The sequence below is a fragment of the Hyaena hyaena genome, unplaced genomic scaffold, assembly GCF_003009895.1.
Source record: "Hyaena hyaena isolate Hyena2069 unplaced genomic scaffold, ASM300989v1 scaffold_24, whole genome shotgun sequence".
Taxonomy (NCBI): domain Eukaryota; kingdom Metazoa; phylum Chordata; class Mammalia; order Carnivora; family Hyaenidae; genus Hyaena; species Hyaena hyaena.
The window spans coordinates 1557194-1583732 of NW_024080656.1; the positions used below are offsets into that span (position 1 = coordinate 1557194).

The window sequence follows — 26539 nt, forward strand, 5'->3', positions numbered from 1 at the left end:
AGAGTTCCACTTGACGAATCTCTCTGTGGTCTGACCTAGCTTTCAGAAAGTGAGAGCTCAAAAGCCCCATCAGAGTAGGGATTTTGCTGCTGTGGTGTTGGAATTATTATTTAATTCATCTCTTTACCTGATGAAATCCAAGCACAGCAGAGAGCTCTGCTCATGGAAAACCTCCTCGACAGCACAGTTAGAAGGCTGGGAGGCTGTGCTGTGCCTACCCTGACGGGAAGCGTTTCTTCAGTATAGATGACACAGTGTTCCAGGCCCCCTCAGGCAGGGAGGTGCTAGTTTATGAACGATTGGAAGCCCGTGCTTTTTGCTCTATTGCATTCCTAATAAGTAGGATGAAGTGGTTTATTACAGCCCCTTGTAGGTTCCCGTAAGAGCCTGGCCGAGAACTCTGTACACGGGGGAGAGGAGCAATGACGTGGCCGCAGGAAGAAAGATTTACGGACTGTTTTCTTAAATCAGTTGAAACAGTCAGGCTGGGCCCCAGGATTTAGAAGAGAATACATACGCTAGGCACACAGTCACCTTGGACACACCGCTCACAACGTGTAAGAGGCGTGGCTGCGCTTGGGGTCTGGATTGGAACTCCGCACAAGTCCTAGTGGTGCAGCTCTAGCATTTTGTGTATTTTATTTTATTTTATTAAAATTTTTTTAACATTTATTTATTATTAAGGAATAGAGACAGAGGATGAGCAGGGAAGGGGCAGAGAGAGAGAGACACAGAATCTGAAGCAGGCTCCAGGCTCTGAGCTGTCAGCCAGCTCGAACCCACAAACCACGAGATCATGACCTAAGCTGAAGTCGAACACTTAACCCACCCCATCATTTTGTGTAGTTTAAAGTTGAGCAGAGCATTTTGGGAATTGCTAGACTGAACTATATGTCCATTGAAAAGGAAAAAAAAATTGAACTGAGGTTTCCTTTTGCCATCTAAGTTTGCATCTGGCAAAGCAATGTCATTCATCAGAGCTCGCTTAATATGAACCTTTTCTGCACAAGTGGTGTGAAGGGGGCCTCAATGACAACTAGCCCAGAGGGATTATAGCCTTCGAATGCCTTGGACTCCGCTTCCCTGTTTCTGTGTTGTGCCTTGCATCCCTTTCCCCTGGCAAAGCCTTAGGCATCGCGTCGAGGGTGCCACGTTCTTGCTGCAGGGACCACCCAGGGGTGGCCCAAGGTGTTTCGAAGCCCTGTGGAAGGTGCCCTGTGGACATGGAGTGGACAGCCAGGCCCCGGGGCCTGGGTGGGTCAGGAACCTCACCTTCGATTTGAGCTGGGCCAGGATGGACCTCAGGCCATTGAGGCATCCTGGAGGCAGGCATCAAACTTGTCAAGGAATCTCTTCATACCTGCCGAGTGCAAAGAATAGTCTCTGTTGCGGCCCGATTGTTAGAAGTGTGGACTTAGTCTCTTGCACAATGAGGTGAACTCTTCTTGGAGCTCAGGGGTTCTCTCTGTCTGTGTCTCCTCAAACAGTCCTCGTGTGTCCAAAATAGGATGCTTACATTGTGTCTGAGACCTGCAGGGAGGGCTTTTGGTTAGTGACGACTGCTTATTTTCTCCTAAGTTTAAACACTGTTTTAATTCAACATTTGAGGGGTTACTGTGCAGTAAAAGCATCTCTGTCTTTTCAGCTTGCTGAAGGAAGCACTCTGACAAAACCCATCTGTCTTTACTCCACTTTCACCCACCTCTGAATTCACTTTGGTATCGAAGCTACTTGTGTGTCAAGTGACTTGACTCTCTGGGCAAAGGAAGATAAGTGGACAGTTTGAAGAGTTGCTCGTGGAGGCAAACGAACATGGTTCAGAGTCTGACTCTGTCCCCTACCTAGCCGATGGCCTTGGACAAAATACTGGATTCTACCTTGCCTCAGTTTCTCCTTTATGCGTTGGGATTATGAAACATGGTGCCCACTTCAGGGGCTTTTTGAGGAAGGTGATGCACGTAGTGTGAGCACAGTGGCATAGCAATCCCTTAATAAATCTTGGTTTTTATTTTTAGAGGATTTTCTTGGCCAAAAAAAAAAAAAGGAGGGGGCCATTGCTGGGAGGAAAGACAGCCTGGAAGCTGAGAGAGCTGCAGTTTGAGGAACGGCTTCCACCAGAGCTGTTAGCAGGGTGGGGGCTCTGCGTCCAGCCCCTGTCAGGGTCGGGGGAAGGCAACAGCTCGGGGGGCCGTCCCGGCCGCTGATTGGCCTCCTGACTTTGACAAGTCTCCTGGTGCCTCCAACCCTCAGCAGACGCCTCCTAAAACAGAGGCTTGATTTCTGAGATCCTCTCCCGGCCATCCTTAGCCGTGTAGGCACATCACAGTGTTCTCCGGGGCGAGGAGCCCTGGCCAGGCACCTGCCGCGCAGCTCAGCCCCGCAGGAGGGGAAGGGAGGTGCGGCAGGCGGGCGAGGTGAGGGCTGCCTTCGGAACCGCGGCAGTTTTCCCACGGTGGTTAGGCCTGCCTTGCTTCCCAAATCTCAGTGTGTGTAACATTTATCTCTGGTGCAGAGAAAAGGCAAAACAGGACCTAAGGCATGTATGTGTGGAGAAAGAACTCTGCGAAGTATCCGATTCTCATTGGCACTAAAATTGTGTGACTTTCTGACTTTTTCTCTTAATCCTCTGTGATGGTCATTTGATGGCCTTAAGACTGTTAATAAGCCAGTGGTGATAAAATGGAAGTTGTTAGCCACGTGAATCCGTTTTATTGTGAAGGAGTCTACATGGAAGAGGCAGGTGTTTCAAACGGAGCCATAGTTGTTTTCCCTTGAGAAGAGTCATGAGGTTTAGGTGTAATTGCTCACAAGAATTTATTTTCTGAGGGCAAGGTTCTGATTGTGTGAGGTGTGTTAACATGGACTGGTGGAGAAAAACGTAATTTGGAACTGCACAGATGTGAGGTAGAGTCCAACATGATGGCCTTAGGAAATCACATAAGCCTCTGGGTCTCGGTTAAATGGGGATAACTAAAGCCTCTTCACTAATGCTCTGGGTGTTACATGCTGCGGGCTAATGTTTAAGACAGTGCCTGGCACGTGAAGGCTCAGCTGAAAAAACATCCGTTGTCCTCATTGCCGTCATTAACGTTTTTACTGAGTAGAATGTCCATAAAATATCAAAAGCATAAAGTAGGTGGGTCAGAACATAAAAAGCATGAGTGTGGAAGTTTTACTCTGCCTTATAAGTTGTACCTAGAGTGTTTTCATGTATCTCTTCTTAATAGGAATGAATTCTTCCAAAACCAAACTAGAACTCCAGAAGCACCTGACGACATTGACTAATCAGGAGCAAGCAACTATCTTTGAGGAGGTTCAGGTAAAGTACTAGCTTTTCATTTCTAGACTGAAGGAAAAGGTAAGCAGCTTGCCTGTGAGATGTTTTTGGTGAAAAATAGCAAACCAGAGCTGTCACAGCTCCAAGGAAGTAGCCCTGAGTTCCTCTTGGTTTAAGGTTAAGACCCACACAGAGCTGGGGGATGGGGGGAAGTAGGGGGGTTGTAGGGGGCAGGTCAGACAGCAGATCAACACCAGGTCTTGGTTTCCATGGTGAACGTAACTAACCCAGAAAAGTACTCCCTTAGAAAATATTTTAGAATAAAGAAAAGTAATTCTAGAGTGGAAAGAGCCTCAGTCCAGGTGACAGAGAACCTGGACTTTGGTCCCCGAGCCCTCCTCTGCTCTACAGGAGGCTTCTGCCAGCCCCTTCCTGCTCAGGGTTCAGCCCCATAGTGTGGCAGTCGGCAGAGACAGCATTTGGGACGTGAACCTGGTCACTTCCCGTTCCATCCCCTACTCAGTGTTGGACAGGAATTTAGATGGTGTGATCTGCATAGAGCTCTTTATCAGACCTGACTACAGAAGCAGAATACAAAAGGAGCCAGCTCACTGGTTTTCGGTGTTAAACTTGGAGAGTGGCTCCTGGGCTCGCACACGGATGCGGCGTCTCCCGGGGAAGCCGTGCCGTGCGTGCTGGCATGCCGTGGTGTGTTCGCGACCAGTCTTTAATGAGCTCGTCAAAAATGTCACGTCTGCTGTAGCGGAGGGCCATTTTCTATGGTTTCCTGGCATTTTTGTAGGGAGGGAAGCACATCAGGATGAGGAATAAATATTTGTGTGTGGGGAGCAGAGTGCCAGGACCCTGCAGTAAACCAGTCAAGAAGGCCGGCGGCCTGGGCTCTCGGTTCTGTCTGCCTTCACACCCCGTGCAGGGCGCTCCGCGCCAGGCCGCAATCTGTTTTCTGGTAACATGAAAAATTAGAAGACTGTCTTTTTCTCCTTAATCGCGTTAGAATTCTCTTCATCAACCTTGATCTTCTGTGGTAGGATTGGCACATGTTTGTAGAAGGAAGGCACAGGAAGGTTTTTTAATTTCACAAATAGCTTGGAATGTAATTTTCACAATTTCCATTGGCCTTTACATTTTCTTGTTTTCTTTTGAATCGACTTGTGACATGCCTTTTTTTTTAAATGTTTATTTTTGAGAGAGAGAAACTGAACAGAGGAGGGGCAGAAAGAGAGGGGGACAGAGGATCTGCTGTGTCAGTGCAGAGCCTGACGCAGGGCTTGAACTCCCGAACCGCGAGACCATGACCTGAGCTGACATTTGACACTTAACCGACTGAGCCACCCAGGCACTCCCTTGTTTTTACTTAAAGGATCTTTAGAGTTCTGAGTACACAATACTCAGAAGAACTTAGTGTGGTTTGTACTTGGAATTCATAAATGGATAGTTTGCTTCCGATTGCCAGTGCATTTATCGTGGAGGCTGGAGCCTTTTCATCTGATGTTGGTCCATCTGCTTGCTGGTCTAGTGCTGTCAAACGCACTTTAGGGAATGTCTTTGCAGCAAGCTTAGAAGATGCACATTCCTTCCCTAATGTGAGTTTTATTTTTTATTTAGACAGCACTTTGTAGCACTTTAACATCTATGCTGATTCATCCAACCAAAAACAGTGCGATGAACCAGCATAGGTAATAAAGTATTCTCCAGCAATGAGAAATTCCTAATGGATGTGATTCTGAGATTCTCTTTGACCCATGTCAGTTTTTAGACACCCAGTACTTACGGAAAAGAGATTTTAGAGGAAAGTAGGGATGCAGGTTTATTTCTCTTTAAAAATACATGTGGTTAATATCTCAGGGCCTCCATGTGTTGTTCTAGAAGGCTCTGTAAGTTGATTAGCTTAAAGACCAAAGGAAGGTCGCTGTGTGAAAAGCCAGCTCTTCCTTTGTCCTCCGTTGTTGTAAGTGTGGCTCTTCCTTGAATGGTACAAATTTGACACAGATCTCTTCTTCTAATGGCCTGAATTATTTTAATAATGCATTGAATTATTTTCAGTGGCCATCCTTGGTTCTTATAAGACATATTATAAACCAACTCATTGGTTTCTTTTTAGGTGGCAGTACCGGCTAATGTGTTTGAAAAATCATACATTTCAGAAAGATCATAACAAAAAAGGTGGCTTTTCAATGTCAGGATCCCTTTTGTAAACAGAATGGTTAATACATTCCTGTGTACCGTCTTTTCTGGAGGATAATTTGTTTTTAAAGAACTCCCCAAGGGCAAATTTTCATAAGACAAATGGAATTATGATAGAAATTAATGGCATGTGATTATGTAGTTGTTGATGCATACACAATCAGTGTTTTTATAAATAAACGCTTAATGCAAAGAAAAAATTGCAGAGCACACTGGCCATGACGGACACAGAGTCAGTAATGGCCGTGATGCAGGAGACTTGTCGCCGCCGCAGGGAGCTGACAGCGAGCGCGCTGAGAGCTTCGGGTCAGCCGAGCGCGCTGGCCCGGTCACCCTTCTGTAAGGACTCACGACCCTTGAGAGCCACTATTTATGACCTCGTGAAACGGGGCATATAATTTTCCCATGTATCTTACCCCACAGCTGAGCGGGGGGACCCCGGGGTCCTGCTGTCTTCCCGCCCTGCCCCGCTGCTGGCTGCCGGATCAGGTGGCCCCGACGGGCTCCCAGGCCAGAGAAGGGCGAGTAAGGGCCGTGTCTCAAAAGCCCAGCTCCTTCCATCTGAATGAGCGTATGTCAGGGAATGGCTGAATTAGGAAGTCAAGTAGGCTCCTGCTCAGAAGCTGTCAATAATGGATTAAAGAACATGACTTTTCACAAGTTTTAAAGATAATAGAAGGACGTTTTTTCTACTTTGTAAAGAGTATCAGCTTAGTTGGACTTTCCACAGCTCTAAAGTGATTTCGTGTAAGATTTGATTATAACTTTTGAAAAGCGGTCAGACCGCAGTGTCCCAGGTGAGCACCGCCCTTGTAAAGAGAACCCTCAGAAGACCACAGGCTTTCTCAGCATCGTGGTGCTCATAGTCCGTATTGGAAATGCAGTTTTCAATGCCTTTAACAACCAGTTCCTAGGCCCCCTCTAGAAATAAGGTCAAGAAGCAGGTAGCAGAATTGGCTTGATTATTTTTAACAGGCAATCAATTGTTTTGTATTTGTTTAAATGAAATATAACTGTAGGAAACCACAAATCAGTGGTGTGTGTACTTCAGTGAACGCTTATAAGATGGATGCGCTGTGCAGCCAGCACCAAGATGAGGAAATGGAGCATTTCCAGCCCCTCAGAAGCCCCCCCCCCATATTGTCCCCAGCTACCTACCGTCCTCACTTCTAACACTGCAGATTGATTTTTTCCTAAGTAGAGTTTTGACTACAAAGGGATGTCATCCAACGTAATTCCCCATCATTTTCCTCAGACGTGTCCCTGACTAATGAATTTTTGTAAAATTAAATCACCCGTGAAAGGTAATGCTTTGCCACCATCCAGAGTGGTGAAGTCACCTGAGAGGTGTTAAGGAGCAGACAGCTTGCTGATCATTTTTACTCGGTAGAGGAGTAGCCCACAATCATGTTTCAGTTATTTTAAGGAAGGATTTATTTCTTGACCTTGTAAGCCATCGTGAACGTGAGTGTCTGAGCTTTAGCGGCTTTCCTCTGCTGGTTAACAAGCTCTGTGACCCGGTCTCTGGTCCTTGGCTTAGGGTTTTAATGGGAAGTGACTTCGTTAGTGCATCGTGCTCAGCTGTCTCGTTTTCTGTCCATTTGAACAAGTTCTTGTGTATTTTGAGGGAAAAAAAGTTTCCATATTACTGCGTTTTAAAGCCATTTTTTGATACTTTTAATATAAGCTATCACACAGAATTTCTCCAAGAAAAATACACATTTTCTTGTTGAGAGCAGCTCCAAATATTTAAAGATATGGAAGGAATGGTTCCAACTCTTGGGTGTCTGTTCAGAGGCCTCCCATAATTCCTGTCTGCTACTCTTCTGTTGAGTTTTTCTTAAAAAATAGACTTTATTATTTTTACAACAGCTTTAGTTTTATAGAAGAAGTAGGTAGAAAATATCAAGTTCCCATATAACTCCTCACCCTCCACCCCTACCCCCAGGCCAGTTTTCTCTGTTGTTAACATCTTGTCTTAGTGTGTGGTACATTTGTTACTACTGATGAGCCCATATGGGTACATTGTTATTAACTGAAGTCCATAGTTGAAGTGAGGGTTAACTTTTAGGGTTGTTCCATTCTGTGTATTCTAACAAATGTATAATAGCATGTATCCACCAGTATAGGGTCATACAGAATAGTTTTTCGCTACCCTAAAAATCCTCTGTGCCCCATCAGTTCATTCCTCCCCTCCTCCGGTCCCCAGGCATCCACCAATCTTTGTCTCCATAGTTTGGCCTTACCCAGAACGTCATATGCTTGTAGTCATACAGTGTGCAGGAGATTGGCTTTCATGTTACAACATGCGTTTAAAGTTCCTCCGTGGTTTTTCATGGCTCTGTAGCTCTCTTTATTTTAGTGCTGAATAGTGTTCCATGTTATGGATGTATCACAATTTATTTATTCACCGTTGAAGGACATCTGGGTTGGTTGTAAGTTTCGGCAGTAATACAGAAAGCTGCTATAAACATTTGTGTGCAGGTTTTAGTGTGGGCATTAATTTTCATCTCATTTGGGCAAACAGTAAGCAGCGTGATTTGCTGGATTGCATGGTAAGGGCATGCCTAGTTTTTTATGAGAAGCTGCTGGACTGGCTCGCAAAGTGGCTGCATCACTGCATTCCCATCGGCAATGAGAGTTCCTCTTGTATCCTGGCCTTATAGACCCAGGTCGTGTCCGTGCGGTACTCAGTGTAAAGTTGGGATTGTGGTGCTTGACCAGGCCTTTCCTTTGGTGAAGATCTGATGGGAACTTTCTTTGGAAAAATCCACTTGTTGCATAAAACATGTATAACTTTATAACATCAAGGTTCGTGGCTTGGAATTGAGATTGAGAACATCTATTCTAGCCTCTATGATATTTAATCCTTAAATCTGAAATTTGAAAGAACAGGAAGTCCTCAATGAAAACAACCCCTTCTAATCATTTACTATCTTTTCCTTGAGTTACAGGAACAATTTATCATTTTAAATGATCTTTTTTTTAAGAGAGGGAATAACCAGAAGGTCTGGGTTAGTGTTACCTTTGCTTCTAAAACCTATGACACAAAGGGTAAAATCATTGTTTCTCAGTTAACTTAGGGAAGAGTTTGCCAGGATTGGAGTTGACCCAGACTAGATGCTTGTAGAGTTGATTCATGTATTCTACCCAAACTTTGTTTTGAAGGGCAGGCTAGAAGTTTGAGATAGGGGGAGAGAGAGGAGGAGCAGGAAAACAGATAATCATCATTATGAAAAATACATATTTTCAAGGCTTATAGACTAGAAGCTTTATGTGTCTTCAGAATAAGTCAGTTTTTTCTTTATATTCAGAGAAACGAATACATTAAGTTAGATGGTCTTCTAAAAACGAACAGGGATATTTCAGATCCAAAGAATTTGGGACCTTGGAGTTTATTTTGTACATAATCTTAATTTGAACAGACAAGGAAGCTAATGACTTGCCTTCGGCCACACTTCTGGGCAGCAGCTAGAACCTGCATATCCTGATTTCTAGTCCGCTGTGCTTTGCTACCACCTATATGAAGAATTACAGATGTAGGGAGAATGTTCTTCAAAAAGAAAGGGGAAAAAAAGGAGTCCCTGTCATGAAATACTGTGTGCAGTTCTTGCCTTGTTAGGCTTGCAGGAAGTGCTTCATGATAAACCTCACATCTGATGCATATGGAGCCGTGACCCTGGATCCAGTTACTATTTTCCTTTCCAGTTCCCTCACCATAAAAGTTTATAAACATGTAGCCCTTATGGCTCTTGACCTCTAGATGTTTACACAGATTTTATTCTTTTCTTGTTTTCAAGACTATTTATTTATTAAATATTTTGACTGTGCCCTATCTGATGTGAAATATTTATTTTAGGTATAAGGACATCAGAGGTCAAAAGCGAAATCGGGCTCACTGGCTGCATTGTTGCCTTTTTAAGTGTCTCCAAATCTAGCTAGGATCACCGGTGCCCCCTAGTGAGATGATTGGGTAAAAGCACCCATTAACGGATGGACGGAAGCTGTTTGCAGTTTTAAAGGCATGGTGTAGCAAGCAGTTTTGTTGACAATTAAAAATATATGTGACGTATTCTTTTTTTTTTTTTTTAAAGAAATTGCGACCAAGGAATGAGCAGCGAGAGAATGAATTGATTATTTCTTTCCTGAGATGTTTATACGAAGAAAAACAAAAAGTTCACATCCATGTTGGGGAGATGAAGCAGGTATGGCTTTTTTTTTTTTTTTTAAATCTTACCAGGATGCCATGTAAAAAAATCTTGAGGCTTTTCTCATGTTCTGAAACTCTTTCTTCTCCTTGTATCTTATTTTTATTTCTTGCACATATCAGGGAAGTTTGGAACTGTTAGGACAGTGCCTAGAGGAGGTGACAGAAGTAGTTGGGTGGTGCGGGCGCTTCCCCAGGAGGGGAGGCTGGTGGAGAGACTCAGGGCGCTGGTGAAGAGTAGGTACTGCCGACCCACGCTGCTTGACCTGCTGGGAGAGGGGGTGGGGGGTAGCCAGTCTCTATCGCCTCACCTTCCTCCCTGGTAAAATGGGAGTGTCATTGCCCGGTGGCCTTCGGAATTCTGTAAAGTGCTTGGAGGGTCTTTGTGACACAAATACTCCGCGAACACAGGAGAACCCTTCTGACCAGTCAGGTACGACGTCAGAGAGCCTGGCATATGTGCTCTTCAGCTCTAGAACTTGCCTTAATTCCGGTTCGCGTGAGGGAGGTCCAGAACCTGCCTGCCTTCCTCTCCTGGGCGCAAGCGTCGCTTAGCCTTCCCGTCCTGGGGTGCTCGGTCACAAGCTGGGGATACCCGCAGGTCTCTGTCTTTGAAGAACTCCAGTCTGGAATTCGTACGCCCGGTACCTTGGACCACTTTCCTGTGCCTTTCAGATTCTGTGTCAGTTCATTGGTGGTAGCCATTATAGCTTCAGATGTGCATTTTGTATTTACGTTACTTGTAAGCCAGAGAATCTAGAGAAAAATCACTGAAGGGTGTTCAGAAACATCCGTAGTTTTCCAAAAGTACGTTGCCTTTTAAAAAAATAAAAATAAAACACTTTACTGTTGCGTTCTAAAGGTGCTTTAACGCTCAGCGGTGTGCCGCCTCCCTCACTCTCTTCCCTGTGAACAGCCCTGCCTTTCTGGTAACCTAACTGTGGTGCGCTCTCACGTGGCAGCTCTGCCCACATTTCTACCTTCCAGCTGGCTCTGGCAGTCCCTGGCCAACTGTAGCATCTCCTGGCAGGGCCCCCGGCACTCGTGCCCTGTGTGTGTGTCTGGCCTTCGTGTGTCGACACTGCTCCCTTCCCAAGATAGCGTGGGAGCTTTGTGCCCCTCGGGTTCACTCAGGTAGGCCACTTAGCCCGAGCTGACAGTTAATTCTCTACTTCTTTTCAACCTGTTTCTCTTTCTCATTTTCATTCCTTTTTTTTTTTTTTCTTTTGTGCCATTAATAGTTTTTCCCTAACTTGTTCCAACAGGAAATTGATAATTTTGAAATAATTTATAAAGCTAGAGGGGAATGAAGCATTTATGGTGGATGGAAAGTTTTGACCTAAGTACAGACTCATATTTAGGGAACAGAGTCGTATCTTTATGATTTGGACACCGTTGAGTGCAGAGGAGAAATCTATTTAATTTTTTTTTCCATTTGGAAACATCAGGGAATTTAATATAAGAAGCAGAACTGTCAGCGCTTTCTCCAGAGGATCCTGAACATTCTGTCATCCCGCGCCCTCACGTCTGTGCCTGTGAAGATGTTGCCCCAACCCCAGTTGTGGTTGGGTCTCCCCCAGGCTGGACACCCTTTCGGGCTCTGAGGATCAGGCTTTTCAGAACAGCAGCTGCTTCTAGATGAATCATATGAGGCTTTGAGATTTTCTGGTACATTCCTGCTCTCTTTATGCTTCCGAGTACTTTAACTACATGGATTTCATTACATTCTTGTTGCACCGAAAAATCCCCATACTCTTTGAAAACGTGTTATGACTTGACCTAGAGAGGAGTGGAACCATGGCTTTGACAGTGAACTGCTCTGGCCACCAGTTTTCAAAAGGGGACAGAAGACATTGAGCACAGGTTCAAGGCTGCACTTCTCAGAGCCAGTGATCTGTATGTGCTTTGCAGTGACTAAAATGATAGTGTTGGATAGCTGTCAGAGGAATCGGTTCCATAAAATAGAAAACAAACTGAATGAAATTTTGTTCTTATGGAAAGGGTAGAATCAGTTTGGGCAAAGACCTGTAAAGTAATAAAGTTAGGAGGTGTCGCATTTTAGTCGACGAACATATTATTTCCACTTGTATATACAGAGCTGGTGTAAAAAATTTATAATATTCGCTCACCTGACACTTAGGGAATGTTTGCCATGTACGAGACAAGGTTCTAATTTTTTGCATGAATGATTCCATTTCTTCTTTGACTTTTTTGAGGCAGGTGGTGTAATACTCTTTTTAGGGATGGGAACACAGCGGGGAACAGGACTCAAGCAGCGCCTTAGGGACCTGCAGAGTCATTGTGTCTGAGGTCCAAGGACATTATCATTATCGTTATGCTTTTTAGAAGCTTACCTAACAAAGTTAAACCTTCTAGAACTACTCACTGATTTGCCCGGGGCCATTTTCCAGTAGTTTTTTTTTCTGACATTTCATTTTGAAAGATTTCAAACAGGCAGGAAAATTGAAAGAAACCATGAGCATTCACATACCCACCATCCAGATCCTACCGTTTGTAGCATTTTGTAATATTTACTTTCCCATGTATCTTTCCATCTATCATATCACCTTGTTTTTGATGACTTTTAAAGTAAGTTTTTGATACCAGTACTCTTTATTCCCAAACACTTTAGCCTGTAGCTCTTTTTAACTGTAGCTCAGTATTTGTTCGCAAGTATCGGGAGATTTATATCCTGCAAGTTGCACAGATCTTGAGTGTACCCTTTGTGAATTTGAGGTCTTCAGACATTCAGGTGGCCCAGACCCCATCAAGATGGAGAGCGTCCTCTTTCCCAGCAGAATGTACCCCCAGACGTCTTTTCTAGTACTACTGCTCCCTCAGGCAGCCTCGGTTTTGACTATTTTCTCCATGGATTAATTTTGCCTGCTCTAGAACTTTAATGGATGGAGTCATACAGTGTGTGCTCTGTCACTTCGGGCTTCTTCCACTTGGCCTGACGTCCCTGCTCTTCATCCACGTTGTTGCATGTATCAGCGGTTCCCTTTCCTTCCTTTGTGCCAACATGACAGCTTTTGTCCATCCTTCTTTTGGGGGGGCCCGCAAGCCGTTTGCGGGTGCTAAATGTGATAAGTAGGGCCGCCAGGAGGCACGTGTGGCACCATAGAGTGGTGGGTTCTGACCTGAGAACTTCAGTGTAGCGCAGGATTTAAAACGTGGCTCCAGACCCCCACGCACAGGACTCACCCCTCTGTCATATGGTGGACAGTGCGACATGGTCAGTCTGTGCTAGGGGCCGGGGGTATCCCAGGACCAGCATCCTCTTTGAGGGAGAAATGTCTAGATGCTTGTTTTATATTGTTTTATTTATTTTTTAATGTTTATTTATTATTGAGGGAGAGAGCAGGGGAGGGGCAGAGAGAGGAGGGGACAGAGGACCCAAAGCAGGCTCTGTGCTGACAGCAGTGAGCCCAACGCGGGGCTTGAAAAGTGACGAACTGCAAGATAGGACCTGAGCCAAAGTCAGATGCTCAACTGACTGAGCCGCCCAGGCACCCCTAGATTCTTATTTTAAAATAAACAAGGATTATATTATTTTCTAAATTGAAATTATGCTAGAATTACGGTAGACCTGGAGGAATGTCGTGTCAGATGGTGGAGGGGAGCAGAGGACGCGCTGAACCAAGCGCACAGGTGTTCATACGACCTGCTTTAAAATAAGAGAAACCCAAGTGCAGTTTTTCTTTCTGCTATGTGTCACTGGTCTCCTAGCCAGTGTTTTCTCTGTACAGTAGAACAATCCATTCAAAATGCCTTTACTTTATGGAAACCAGTGGAGTCTGAAAGCAAGCCCACAGCTTCCCACCTCTGTGGGAGGACCGGCAGCAAGTCCAGGGCAGGCCCGCGAGGGCCCTGTGTGGCTCTTTGCCCTGGAGGCTGCCTCAAGCCTGCACAGGCTCTCTTCTTGGAAAACGATTGCACAGGACCCGTTGCAGTGAGTCAGGCACCTGCCCACGGTGCGTAATGTTCGGCGGCCACTTAGTTAATATTGGTTCAGTGGGTCTGTAACCTCAGGTGCGTGTTTCCCACGGGCTTCCCGGTGGTCACTGCTCGTTCACTCCTTCGGCAGGCAAGCGTGCTCGGTATGCTCTGTGACAACACAAAGATAAGTGACGGTCTCCCCTGAGGGAAGGTCTAAGCTGGTAGTCATTCTTTTAATGTACATTCTGACTCTCACAGAAGTAAAATGCTGATGAGTGGACAAAGCCAAAAGGTAGCTCTTATCAGAACCTTTTCTTTCTCATATGCCTTGAAAAATATATGACCTTCATTGGTGAATTAGGATTTCATTGTTTGAAAGAAGACATAAAGTCTTTGACCGGTAAGTAACTGAATAAAATTTAAAAAATGCAGGCATAGGGATTAGGCGAAGACCATCTCTACCCACCAAATAGGTAGAAATTTAAAAATCTGACAATACCATGTAAGAGTGAACTCTCATGTGCTGGGACTATGAACTAGTACCATTTAGGGGAGAAAAACTTGACAGTATCTGTACGTGTGAAGACACACAGACCTAGAGACCCAGCAAGGACATTTCTAATACTTACCTCGCAAAACCTTCCACCTGTGTGGTAAGGAGCTCTGTTCAAGAGAGAGGAGTGCAGTCTTCTTTGTAAAAGCAGAAAGGAGTCTGTGTTTAACCACAGGAACGTGAACAAATTGTGTCATACAGTGAGCTGCTACCCTCTAACTAAAGTGAGTCAAAAAACATTTGTCAACATGGATAAATCTCAAAAACAGCACTGAAAGAGAAAGGTCATTATGGGAGGGTACGTACTGGATGATACATTCATCTAAAGCTTCAGCTATATGTAAACCATCATGTATGTTCTATGGATACATACATAGGTGTGTGTGTATTACGCACATTATATACAAATATAATATACACACAAAGGTACAGAAAATGAGTTGACCAGATTCAGGAGAGGGGTTATTTGTACAGATGGAAAACAGAGAGTGGCTTCAGAGATGTCTGTCATGTTTCTATTAAATGCAGAAAGCAGCAGCTAAAATTCACGATTGCTGACATTTACAGAGCGTCAGGCGTGTTCTGAGCGCTTCCGTGTGTCTTAATGCATCTAATCCCCACGAACACTCTGTGATGAAAGATCCGTGTGTGTCCTCGGTCTGCAGGCGGAGGACCCAAGGGTGCAGCGGGCAATTGCCTGTCTAGTGCCACAGAGCTAGGGACCATCTCACCCGGGCATGGGCTCCGGAGCCCGCGCCTCACTCTTCTCAACACCTGCATATTCATTTGGCCAAAGCTGGGGCTGGGGGTGGGGTGGGTGGTGGCATTTGTTGTATTTATCTGTATGCTTAGCAACAAAGAATGGTCAGAGTTTAGAGTATTGGAGGATAGGCTCGATCATGTGGTTTTCTTAAAAAAATAATCATTGTCTAGCAGGAAGCAAGACAATTCAGGCAAGAATCCATAGAGGTAAGAAGCAATTTAATCTAGGAGTTTTTTGTAGTTTTTTTTTTTAAACATACCTCTTTGTTAATGACTAGCATTAAACCTCATTTAGCTATTGGCATCCAGACGCCATTATGTTGTCAGCTTCATCTTCTGTGTGGTCAGGGGGACAAGGTTGGCGCAGAGGGAGAGAGGATGACGGACACAGTAGGCGGGAGAGAGGAAGTGGAGAAGACAGAACTCCACAGGAAGTGACGAAGGGACGAATTTAGGGTTATGGAGTGGATTCGTCAGTTGATAAAATTTATTTTATTTCAACCTCTGAGATGCCCCCAAAGGTAAAGTATTTTGGACTTTGAAGAGCTAATAATGGCCACCTTTATAACAGAAGCTCTACTCAGTGCGTTTTATGACTTGCCTGTTTTAATCTCACAGCACAGTGTTATGATTAGATCTTGAGGTGAGTCTGAGTTGACAGAGGAGTCTAGAAATGAAGCCTAGGAGAGAGGAAGTAACTTGTACAAGGCCAATTAGTGACCTGACTACAGAGCCTGAGCTCTCAAGCTTTGTTAGCTGAGTGGTTTCCAGGCATGTTATGTCCTTTCATTTGGAGTGGTCAGAGCAACTCTCGGAGGCAAACTATTTCCTGGACCCGCAGCCAGGCCATCGAGGAGCAGGTGAGGTCACAGGATCAGAATCATGGCCTGGGGTCAAAAAGACGCATCCTGGAGATGTATCATTCCTTACGAAAGGAAAAAAGGAAGCTGTCAGTGACTGACTTAATTGTCATTGCTTCTTTCTGTAGACATCACAGATTGCAGCGGAGACTATTGGAAGTGAGTTACCACCTAGTGCCACTCGACTGAGGCTGGATATGCTGAAAAACAAAGCAAAGAGATCTTTAACAGAGTCCTTAGAAAGTATTTTGTCCCGGGTAAGTAGCATAATCTCTCCTAATTTAAGTGAAAATCACTTTTTAAGAGAACATAAGATTCAATTCTTTGCCTTTTTAAAGAAAAATTTATTTATTTATATTGATTGGTTGATTGTTAAGCAATCTCTATACCCAACATGGGGCTCGAACTCAACCCCAAGATCAAGAGTCACATGTTCCACCCACTGAGCCAGATTGGCACCCCTCAAATCTTTGCTTTTGTGCCATGAGTGTTTGTTATAAAATGTAGAAGGGTCAAACCTTTTTAGTGTCTTCTCAGTCTTAGAGCAATGTTACCTACGCTTCAGTTTTTAACTTGGTTTAGGTTGAAAGCAATTCTCTTATACACCATGGTATTTTTTGTTTCCAAAAAGAATGTTCTTCCGTAGCCAGTCTCTGTGAAGAGCACAGAGTACAGTAAAAGTGTGGGTCCTGTCCTCCCCAGAGCCACCAGGCACAGCCTAAATCCCATTCCATCAGCTGCTGCTGGTTTGCGTCTGGAACTCTCTGTGGTGGGTCGATGAACTGTGGCTCTCAGGCCAAACACCGCCCACCTCCTGTTTTTGCAAATAAAGTTTCGAAACCCAGCCACATCCATTCATTTACCTGTTTTCTTAGTTTGCTTTTGTGCCTCATTGAGTAGTTGCCACAGAGCCTGAGAGAAGAGATTTATTACGTAGCCCTTTACAGAAGAGTTTGCGCACTGCAGCTCCAGGAAGAACGAGGTTTACGTACACACCAGTGTCGGGGTGCCTTAAGAAATCACCTGCTGTGTGGTCCCCACCCCAGCAGGTGCAGATCACCTTTGACAGCACTCCTGAGAAAGCAGAGTTGGGTTTTCGTTCAACATTTCACACTATCCTGGAGCTTGCAGTATCTTACAGGGTTTTTTTTTTTTTTTTTTAATTTCATGACATCCATTTTAATTTCATGACATGATCCATGTTTAATTATTTTTTAAGGAAAATTAAATTTTATTTTGTTTGAAGGTATTTCTGAGAATTTTGCAGTATCCTTAGAGATAATTCAGAACCATCCACTGACAAAACCGGGTGGCCACCTATGGGAGCCCCCAAATAGTGTGTTGTCTGAGTGTCATACAGCCGGCAGGTTGTGACAGCTCATGAGTCGGGAGAGAGGCATAGAGTGTGCTCGCTTTAGCACTTGCTTTCCCTCATAGAATGATTATCTCTTCTTCCTGCCCATCGTCCCTGCCAAATGACGAATCCACGAGGTGCTCAAGAACATTTAGGTTGATGTGTTGTTAAAAAAAAAAAAAAAAAAAAGACCGCAGTGTTGATTATCTTAAAGCACATATGTCCTCAGCAGCCTCTCTCGCTCGGTGCGTTTTTCCTGAGGTGCTGCACCCGAACAGGCTGCTTCTAGCTGATGTCTCTGCAAAAGCCCACGGGAGCGCACTTTGACTGCTTTTCTTTATGTAACTTGACTGCTTTTCTTTATGTAGGGTAATAAAGCCAGAGGCCTACAAGAACATTCTGCCAGTCTGGATCTGGACAGCTCCTTATCTAGCACATTAAGCAACACCAGCAAAGTAAGCACATTTCCCTTTATGCGACATGGTTCGTGCCCATCTGTCACCTGCAGAGCCTACAAAAGGAACAAAGGAAGCCTCCTGTCTTTAACCATGAAAAGTTTGGTGCCTGCAGACTTCCTGGTGCAGGGGGAGGCCTGGTCTTGCAATTCTGTAGCTTAGAAGTTTCACATAACCAAGCAGAAGGCTGTTGCATAAGCAAAGAAGCAAGATGACAATTTTATTTTAATTTAGTTTAGTTTAGTTTAGTTTTGAAAGAGAGAGACAGAGTGCAAGTGGGGGAGGGGCAGAGAGTGGGGGAGGGGCAGAGACAGAGGGAGACACAGAATCCGAAGCAGGCTCCAGGCTCTGAGCCGTCAGCACAGAGCCTGGACTTGGGTCTCAAACTCATAAACTGCAAGATCATGACCTGAGCCAATGTCAGACGCCTAACCGACTGAGCCACCCAGGTGCCCCAACGAGATGTCAATTTTAGACCATTAAGAGATAATGTATCACAAAGCATCCAATGGACTTCTTTCCCATTATTGAAAATAATTGAAATTGGGAAAACCTCAAGCGTGGGTTTGGGAATTCTGTGAAGTATGCAACATGAATTCCTGAACTTACTCCTACCCTTTGGCCGGCCCTGTGATTATAGTGAAACAGTACTGTTTTCACCAATAGTGGAGCTCCACCCCTTGCATCTGTCACTGGGCACAGCTTCGTGATAATGAGCAAGCCAGGGGCTCCCTTCAGTAACCTCTGTCTCTGTCCTTGTTTTAATTTCTTGCTTTCTAGACATTTAAGCATATTCAACTTTTTTAACCACCAAAAAGTGAATGCAGGGTTTGTGCTAGGGAGGCCAGCTTTCCTTCTGCTCCCAGAGCTCCGTCAGATGCAGATGAGAGGGAAGTTTTGTGGAGGCCAGCTCCTGACCTAAGTGCTTCTGAGTTCCCTGCTGGGCGAGTGGCTTGCAAAGTTAAGAAACTCACTTAACATAGCAAAATGATTCACAAACATATGCATACACACTTATACCCAAAACTAAAATTTCACAAAACAGTATTTGCTGTAAACAACCTGACACATAATGTCATTTTCAGTTCTTTTTTTACTTTAAAAATGTCCATGGCAGACTACTAAATTGATATCACCACCTGCAGTCTATTGCTTGAGAAACACTGTCTTGGAAAAGTGCTTCTCAAATTCTCAGGTGCACCTTTACTGGGGTTCTGGTGAAAATGCAGATTCTGATTAAGTAGGTCTAAGATGCTGCATTTCTGACAAGCTGTGAGGTCCGTGGATGCCCTCTCCCTCCTGGGGCACGAGGCCCTGGACACCAGTCTTCTGAATATGATTTTCTGAGTTAAAATCTAGTGGGACAACATCATCTCACCTCCATCCACCACATACTGGTTCTACCCCACAGTTTATTTCAAGTTGGGAAATGGTGTGGTTTATCCGCTGTCTACAGATGAATGGGACAAGGCCCCTGCCCTTAATAACTTATCTGAGAGATGACAGGTACTCAGCACCAGCATCGAGCAGAATACAGAAGGAGCCCTGAGAGGTTTGAATAAGAGAGGGTGGTTACTTAGCAGTCCCAGGTACAAGGAGAAGGGAAGTTGTTTTTGATCAACGGAAGCAGAGAAAGCATGGGAGCAGGAGCAGTGGTGGTTTTGAATTTACTTAAAAAAATTTTTTTTAATGTTTTTTATTTATTTCTGAGAGAGAGAGACAGCGTGAACAGGGGAGGGTCAGAGAGAGAGAGACACACACACACAGAATCCGAAACAGGCTCCAGGCTCTGAGCTAGCTGTCAGCACAGAGCCCGACGCGGGGCTCAAACCCACAAACCGTGAGATCATGACCTGAGCCCAAGTCAGATGCTTAACCGACTGAGCCACCCAGGCACCCCTTGAATTTACTTTTTTAAAGTGTAGGCATTCTGCCTGTGGTGGTGGACCGCAGAGGGGTGTTCCAGATGGGTGCAAATAAAGCCAACGGTGAATTCAGTTCATGTAACTCTAGTGACTTTCCTAGGAAGTCTTTTTGCCTGTTTGTATTCTTCTCTATAGCACAAGTCTAGGAACGTACACAGAGCTTGAATTTCTAAGGTTATCTTAAGAGAAACACAACTTTGAGAAGCTGCCTGTTTGTGTTGTGTGTGGGAGTATCTTTATATGTACTTCTTTACATCTCTTTTTATCCTGGGATTGAGAAACTGTTGTAAAGATACACTATTTTATACAATTGGATCTTAACCAAGAAATTGATCATCTAAGAGTTGAGGAACATTTGAGCGGCACTTTAAGGTGTAAGATTAAGTTAAGGATTAGCTCTTTCCTGTAATTTGGAGGGGGATGTTAATAAAAGTTGAGACAATCAGGCTTGCATAATGGAGATTGTTTGCTGTGATGTATTGTCTTAAACAAAATTTTAAATCCTTAAAAGGATCTTTGGGGTCTTGAAGAATGAAAAATCTCCACTATGTTTAAAAGTAATTAATATTTTGTAGTATGCTGGGAATTAGGTTTTTACTATCTAATCCATACAGAATTTAATATATGTATTATCTCTCCCTTCAATAAACATATATTTCTAAAAATGAAAATCGTCAATACCTACCATTTGAAAGGTACTCAACTATATGTCAAATGAACACATAGAGTTTAGATTCTCCAATCCGTCATTACATGCATTCATTTCATTTTACTCTTTTCAAAGTTGATTTATTTATCTCTTCTAGCAATTTCATCTGGGGCATACCTCCCCTTATTTTATATTTTTTGACTGGAAAAGAATATATTGGCCACCAACAATGGCTTGGGTGCTGAGCTAAGCATAGGATTGCCTGAATAGTAGTTCACCTCTTTGAAAAAGTATGCATCTTAAAAGACAATGGTATTAAAATATTGTCATGATTCTCAGTAGATGTTTGAGTTACCCACTCAGTAGATTTGTTGAATGCCTGGTACAGTAACTTATATTTGTATAACATTTTATAGCGAACTCTCACTTGTATTATCTTGCTTAACTCCTGAAACCCACTGAGATAAATCTTCATTCTACCCTTTAATGGAGGAGAAAAATTGAGCTACGGAAAGAAGTTAAATAATTTGCCCTGGATCGTGGCAATAAGTGCCTAAGGAGAGATTTTTCATATTGTGAGAATAATATAAGATGCAGTTTTTAACCTCAGGATTACCAAGTTGAATTTCAACATTAGATCAGAATCAGAGAGCCTTTAAATGTGGGTGTAACGTACACACTGAGCAGAGATAAAGAACTTGATTTGTTTAAACAGGGCAGACAAGTTCTACAAGACTCCACATGCTTCTCGAGAGCACAGTAGAGTCTTCTCCAGGGAGACGGGACTGTTTGTGGCTCTGCTTACAGCAGTGCCTCCATCAGCTTGCATTTGGGCCGTCTCCCCAGGGGTCCCGCAACCCAATACCGTTTTGTCCCCGATGAGCTGACACCTGATGGGCCTTCGTTTCCTTCTCTTCGTGGTGGCCTCTAGATGGCATCACAGTCAGATGTGCTCATGTATCACAATGTTTTCCTGCCACTGGGATGAGAGGGATGGAAGCCTCTCATTCTCCCTGTGAAATGTCTGACCTGCTGTCTCCCTGCCGCCAGGAGCCGCCTGGCTGTGACAGGGAGGCAGCGCCCGCCTCCGAGGGCTCCTTCAGGCTCCTCGGCTCCTCGGATGACCTGTCCGGCGACTTGGAAAGCCACCCCGCAGAAGAGCCCGCCCCACTGACGCCCCAGCAAGGCTTCCGGCGGCGTGCCAACACCCTGAGCCACTTCCCCGTGCGATGCCAGGAGCCTCCGGAACCGGCGCAAGGGTCTCAGGGGGCCTCCCAGAGGAAGCTCGTGAGGTACCACTCCGTGAGCACAGAGACGCCTCATGAACGCAAGTAAGATTTGCTGAAAAATGTAAACTTGTTTTTACCGAAACAGCTGGGGCATATCTGTCAGTAACCAGGTATGTGCAGCCCAGGTATGTTTGAGACTTGAGTCAGGTTCTGTTCGTGGCTTAAAAAGCTGAAGCTTGAAGGCATGTCCTGTTCCTCCACCACTGAAGTGTGTTCGAGACCCCTGTTACTCGTTCAAGTAGTGAGCGCAGGGATCGGGGGATGCAGGTAAAACGGAGCAGAAGCGGCCCTCAGAGTGCGGAGTAATCGCTGCTCCAGCACTGTGAGAGGCAGTAGTGCTGGGACTTAGCTGCTGACTCTGAGGAAAACCCGCAGAGGGGCGAGCAGGTGAGTCTGCTCCCCTGCAGAGCTGGAACGTGCCTGGTGGGGTGGGGAGGCCGACGGTTGCCCCTGGGGACGGTGGCTTTGGGTTCTGGTCCTCGCTCTGTCCTGATGCCTGTGACCTGGGCAGATTCACTTAGCTTCTCTGGGTGACACAGTTGGAATAGATTTTTTTAAAAAATCTCCTTCCATGGCAGAGTTCTAGATTTTGCTAACCAGATTTAATGATTTTAATCATTTGGCTCTAATGAGCGGTTGGAATTTCCTGGCTAAAGACATGGGTGAGCAATGTAGTAGCAGAGATTGTCTGGCTCCTTCTGGGGTCCCTTGGCAATTAATTTGACCCTGTCAAAGACCATAGACGGTCACAGAGTTATCCTTAAGGATAACTTTAAAAATCTTTTTAAAAAATCTTTTAAAATCCTTCACTTTACAATATGAATAAGGGCCACACCTACCCATAGTTGCTGCCTTCCTTGGACTGATGTGTGTCCGTGAGGGTTGTGCACAGGGAACACAGAGTCTGAACAGAGGTGTTTGATGTGTTCTGAGTACAGAAATGAAACAGCATTTGAAGGATGTAGCAGAGTCTCTCAACTCTTTCCAGTCGGCCGTTGAGAATAGTCACGATGGTTTTTAAGAACTCGGCTGCGTACGTGATCCCAAAGCAGGAGGCCCAACAGAAGGTAGTATTTAACTGAGGCCGTTTTAGAGCCTGAGCATAGTTAGAGGGTTTATGGGGTACTTGTCTTCTTCTTAAAACCCTCTGAACCCGTTACTTCTGCGCCTCCGCTGCCTTCCCAGCCCTGTGTTTCTGGCATTTTCAGTGATCATGGAAACATCCATGTCCAGAGATTCCTAGTTCTCTTGCTACGCCTGCAGTTTCACACAAGCCGACATGGCAGGAAATGTGTGTCCCTGACAGTACCTTTCGCTGCTCCCCCGGAATGCAGCTTCCTGATGGGTCTCGCTGGACTGAGGGGAGGGGGGGATGGAGAAGTGCCTGCCTCTCCCTCCTCCCACACCAGCAGGCCCGTTTTGCTTTCCACTCCCTTATGAACTCTTTCCTCATTTATGCACAAGCAATGAGACATTGAATTCAAGGCAAGTTATTGTTCATTTTAAAGAAAAACGTATTTTAAAAACTCGGAGTTTGTTTTGCTTTCCTTTGCCTTTGGTTTAAATAAAAAACAAAATTGCTGTCAGTTCCTAAAAAGGGAACAGAGGAAAAAGTACTGTTGGGTGTACATATTTGTGAGAAATGGTCAAGAATACTCCTTTTTTTTTTTTTTTTCCCCCTACTGAGAACTGACTTTGCCAATGAGACAGTGGACACAGAAGAGAAGAGCAGCCCTCGTGACAGCTGGCGTTTAGAATAATCGGGGGCACCGGCAGCCTCGCCCGTTCTTACCTGTTTCCTTCGTGTCCCCCCTGGTGTCCCCTCCTCTTCCCGCTAATCGCCCTGCTTTCTCTCTAATTGCTATTTAGTGTGAATCATCCACCCGTTGGCGAGTCTAAAAGTTGCTCAGGTCAGTCTTCAGCTCCTGCTCCTCCACCTCGCCTTAACCCCTCAGCCTCCTCGCCACATTTTTTTAAGTACCTAAAGCATAGCTCGAGTGGAGAACAAAGTGGGAATGCTGTGCCAAAGAGGTGAGCGAGCGCACGCACACGGCAAGTTCAGTGTGGTTTGTCTTCCCGGGCAGTTCACACAGAGAGGATGTGCTGCATGGCGGAGAGAAGCCGGGGCCACCGCGCACGTGTGTGTGTGTGTGTGTGTGTGTGTGTGAGAGCGCGCGCGCATTGCTCTGGCTTTGATTTTATTATTTTCAGTCTATCATCTGAACTGACTTAATTTACTATTGATTAATTACTATTGCCAGGTCTTAATGTCAGTCCATTTCTTATATACTTATTTTCACATACCCCTGCCCCACTGTATACACACACACGCGCGCGCGTGCGCGCGCACACACACACACACACACACAATGAGCAACTGCATTTGATCATATACTGTGGTTTGTGCCAAATCAGAAACTTCCTCATTAATTTTGGAGAATTATTTTTTTCCAGTTGGAAAGGAAAAATCACTTTGGAAGATGGACTGATTTTTTTATGTTTTATTGTATTCTGGTAAGAATGCTTAACATGAGATGCTCTTAGTGCACTTTTAGAGCACACAGCCCAGCATTGCTAACCACGGGCACCATGCTGTACAGCAGGTCTCTACAGCTTATCCACGCGCATGACTGACTGACTGATGTTCTTGATTCACTCGTAGATTCCACTCATTTAAATAGGATTTTATTAACTGCATACAGAAGTTAAATCTCACTTGTAAACTTTTAAATTTCTTACCTGATGTAATTTTCTTAGCGTGAGAACTAAAGTGTTTATTTTGAAGCTTATATTTTATACTTTTTGTGTTTGTATTTCTTCATCCTAAACTCTCTTCGCAACCAAACTCTCAGCATCTCCTACCGTAATGCCCTGCGGAAAAAACTTCGTTCTTCTTCCTCTGTGCCAAACTTTCTAAAATTTCTGGCTCCTGTAGATGAAAATAACACCTCTGACTTTATGAACACAAAAAGGTAGGGTTTACTTGATATATATCAAGCCTGGGTACAAGTGTTGAACTATTGATATACAAGGATGTTCAGCTGTTTTTGTAACACTTAAATTATTTTAGCTAAAGGGTTGTATCTTTTTTCTTATACTTTCTTATCCAATGTCACTTAAAAAGAGTCAACTTGTTCCCCAGTTTTGACTAGGAGGAGTTTATTACTGCATTGCTTTCAGAAGCTTCAAGAAAGTCTTAACGGGTTCTATCAGGGGTAGCAGTGTTTCTGGACAGCAAGCGTAGGCCGTGGTGGACGAGTCGGGAGGTCTGATGTGTAAGCTACGTGACGACTTAGCTGCAGGTGGAAGGTACCAGGCTCCCCACCGTGTCCTACAAATGGAAAGATGATCACTGACTAGACTATAAGTGTTGTGTTGACATATAAATATGCTTTTATTGTAGTTTTAAAAATATAAATGTTAAGATTGTTGTTGTTAGCAAGTAACCACGTAATCGTTGTCTGGATCGGTCTGTGTAATTGAACTTTTCTCATGTCTGTGGCCCTCTGTGGAGGTGCAGACCTGGGCCGAGAAAACGTTCCCCCGCCGCAGATCAGGGTGTGCGGTGCCCGTCAGCACTTTCTCTTTTTTGAAGTGGCACCAGGAAAGGAAATGGGAAGCTAATGATCCGTGGAGCATATTATTAATGCCTTTTACAGTGGAAATGAATTAAGGGCATGTAATCTTGCTCTTCTCATGAAATGCATCCTATAAGAAAGCAGTGCCTTCGGAGTCCTAACCAGCTGTGGGCTTGATTCAGCAGCCATAATTGTCTGATTATGTTCTTTTATACAAAGATAATTTATAATGTAGTGTTTTGTTTAAAAACAAAAAGTGAAGCCAAAATGCCCGATCACATGTTCCCGTCAGTCATCAAGCAATCATCTTGCCCTTTCAGGGACTTGGACTCCAAAGCTAACCACCTTGGCGATGCCAGCGGGACCCCCGTGAAGACGCGGAGACACTCCTGGAGGCAACAGATCTTCCTCCGAGTGGCGACCCCACAGAAAGCGTGCGATTCTCCCAGCAGATATGAAGGTACCGGACACTCTGGAAGTGAACCGGTTAGGTGCTTGGTGTGGGTAACAATGGTGCGTTGGGTGAAAGGAGAGCTGAAGTGGGATTTCAAGTCAGAATTGTCCCCCGGTGTTAAAGCTGCCTAGGTAAGGAGCTCACATGACAAGGTGCCGCGGTTTCCGGAGGGTCCCTTCGTTCCAGGGAAACCCGTGAGAGGACTCGCAGCCGCAGGCCCTCGTGTGACAGTGACACCTCTGCCGAGCCGCGGTGACGGCTCACCCACCGTGCGTGTGGCAGCGTGGAGGCGCTCAGCCCGAGGCCCCCCCCTCGCCTCCTTCCCTCGCCCCGCGTTCCCACGTGTGTCTGCGTTCCCTGTCTGCCCTCCGAGGGTCGGTTCACCACTGCCTGGTTGCAGGGGTGCTCCCCGTCCCCGCGCTCTGGTTCCATATGTCCGTGCCTCTTCTGTGGCTGTTCCTCGGTCTGGAGTCGGGGGGAGACCATCTTGTGCCCTCCCGTTCCGCTTGTGTCTGCCAGGCAGAGTAAACCCAAGTCTGTCTCTGGGCCTCCCTGTGTTGAGTTACAGTGTGAAAAGTGAGTTTAAATCCAGTTCTGAACTTAAAGATTTTTCTTGGCCCAGATTTGTCAACAGCAGGTATTTCTTTTCCATAATGTTCCTTAATCAGAAAACATTTTTTTTTCTTTAGAAAAGCAACACAAAACAGTAGATGTTCAAAGATTACTTGAGTTCCTTGGGTCGCGTGTAGCAAGCTCCTTCTTGTCCCTCAAAGCACTTCTGTGCATCTGTTAAGGAAGCAGCACAGGCTGCCCTGAGAGTTTCCAGAGCACTTCCCCGCTCCTGCCCTGGGGGAGGACCCCGGCCCCTCCTCATACTCCTCACCCTCTGCCCCCTTTTTCCCTCTTCCTCCCTCCCCTCCCCCACCTCCCCAGAGTTCTCCCTAACATGTAATTTAAAAAAGTATTCTCTGCCAAATTATTTTAGAAGTTTATTTATTTATTTAGAGAGGGAGAGCACGTGCAAGTTGGAGA

At 45.0% G+C, this 26539-nt stretch overlaps 1 protein-coding gene across 4 annotated transcripts in view; it reads left to right on the top strand.

Moving 5' to 3' along the window:
- TBC1D1 (TBC1 domain family member 1) overlaps window positions 1-26539 on the top strand; it is a 218011-nt gene that overhangs the window by 109617 nt on the left and 81855 nt on the right. For 3 of the 4 annotated variants that reach the window (XM_039227041.1, XM_039227040.1, XM_039227043.1), the window contains exons 6-12: window positions 3228-3319; window positions 9577-9687; window positions 15738-15803; window positions 15932-16060; window positions 17526-17612; window positions 21237-21517; window positions 25374-25513. In XM_039227041.1, the coding sequence (XP_039082972.1) occupies window positions 3228-3319; window positions 9577-9687; window positions 15738-15803; window positions 15932-16060; window positions 17526-17612; window positions 21237-21517; window positions 25374-25513 (906 nt within the window). The remainder of the gene's footprint in view (window positions 1-3227; window positions 3320-9576; window positions 9688-15737; window positions 15804-15931; window positions 16061-17525; window positions 17613-21236; window positions 21518-25373; window positions 25514-26539) is intronic. The other variant, XM_039227042.1, reaches the window with a different exon arrangement.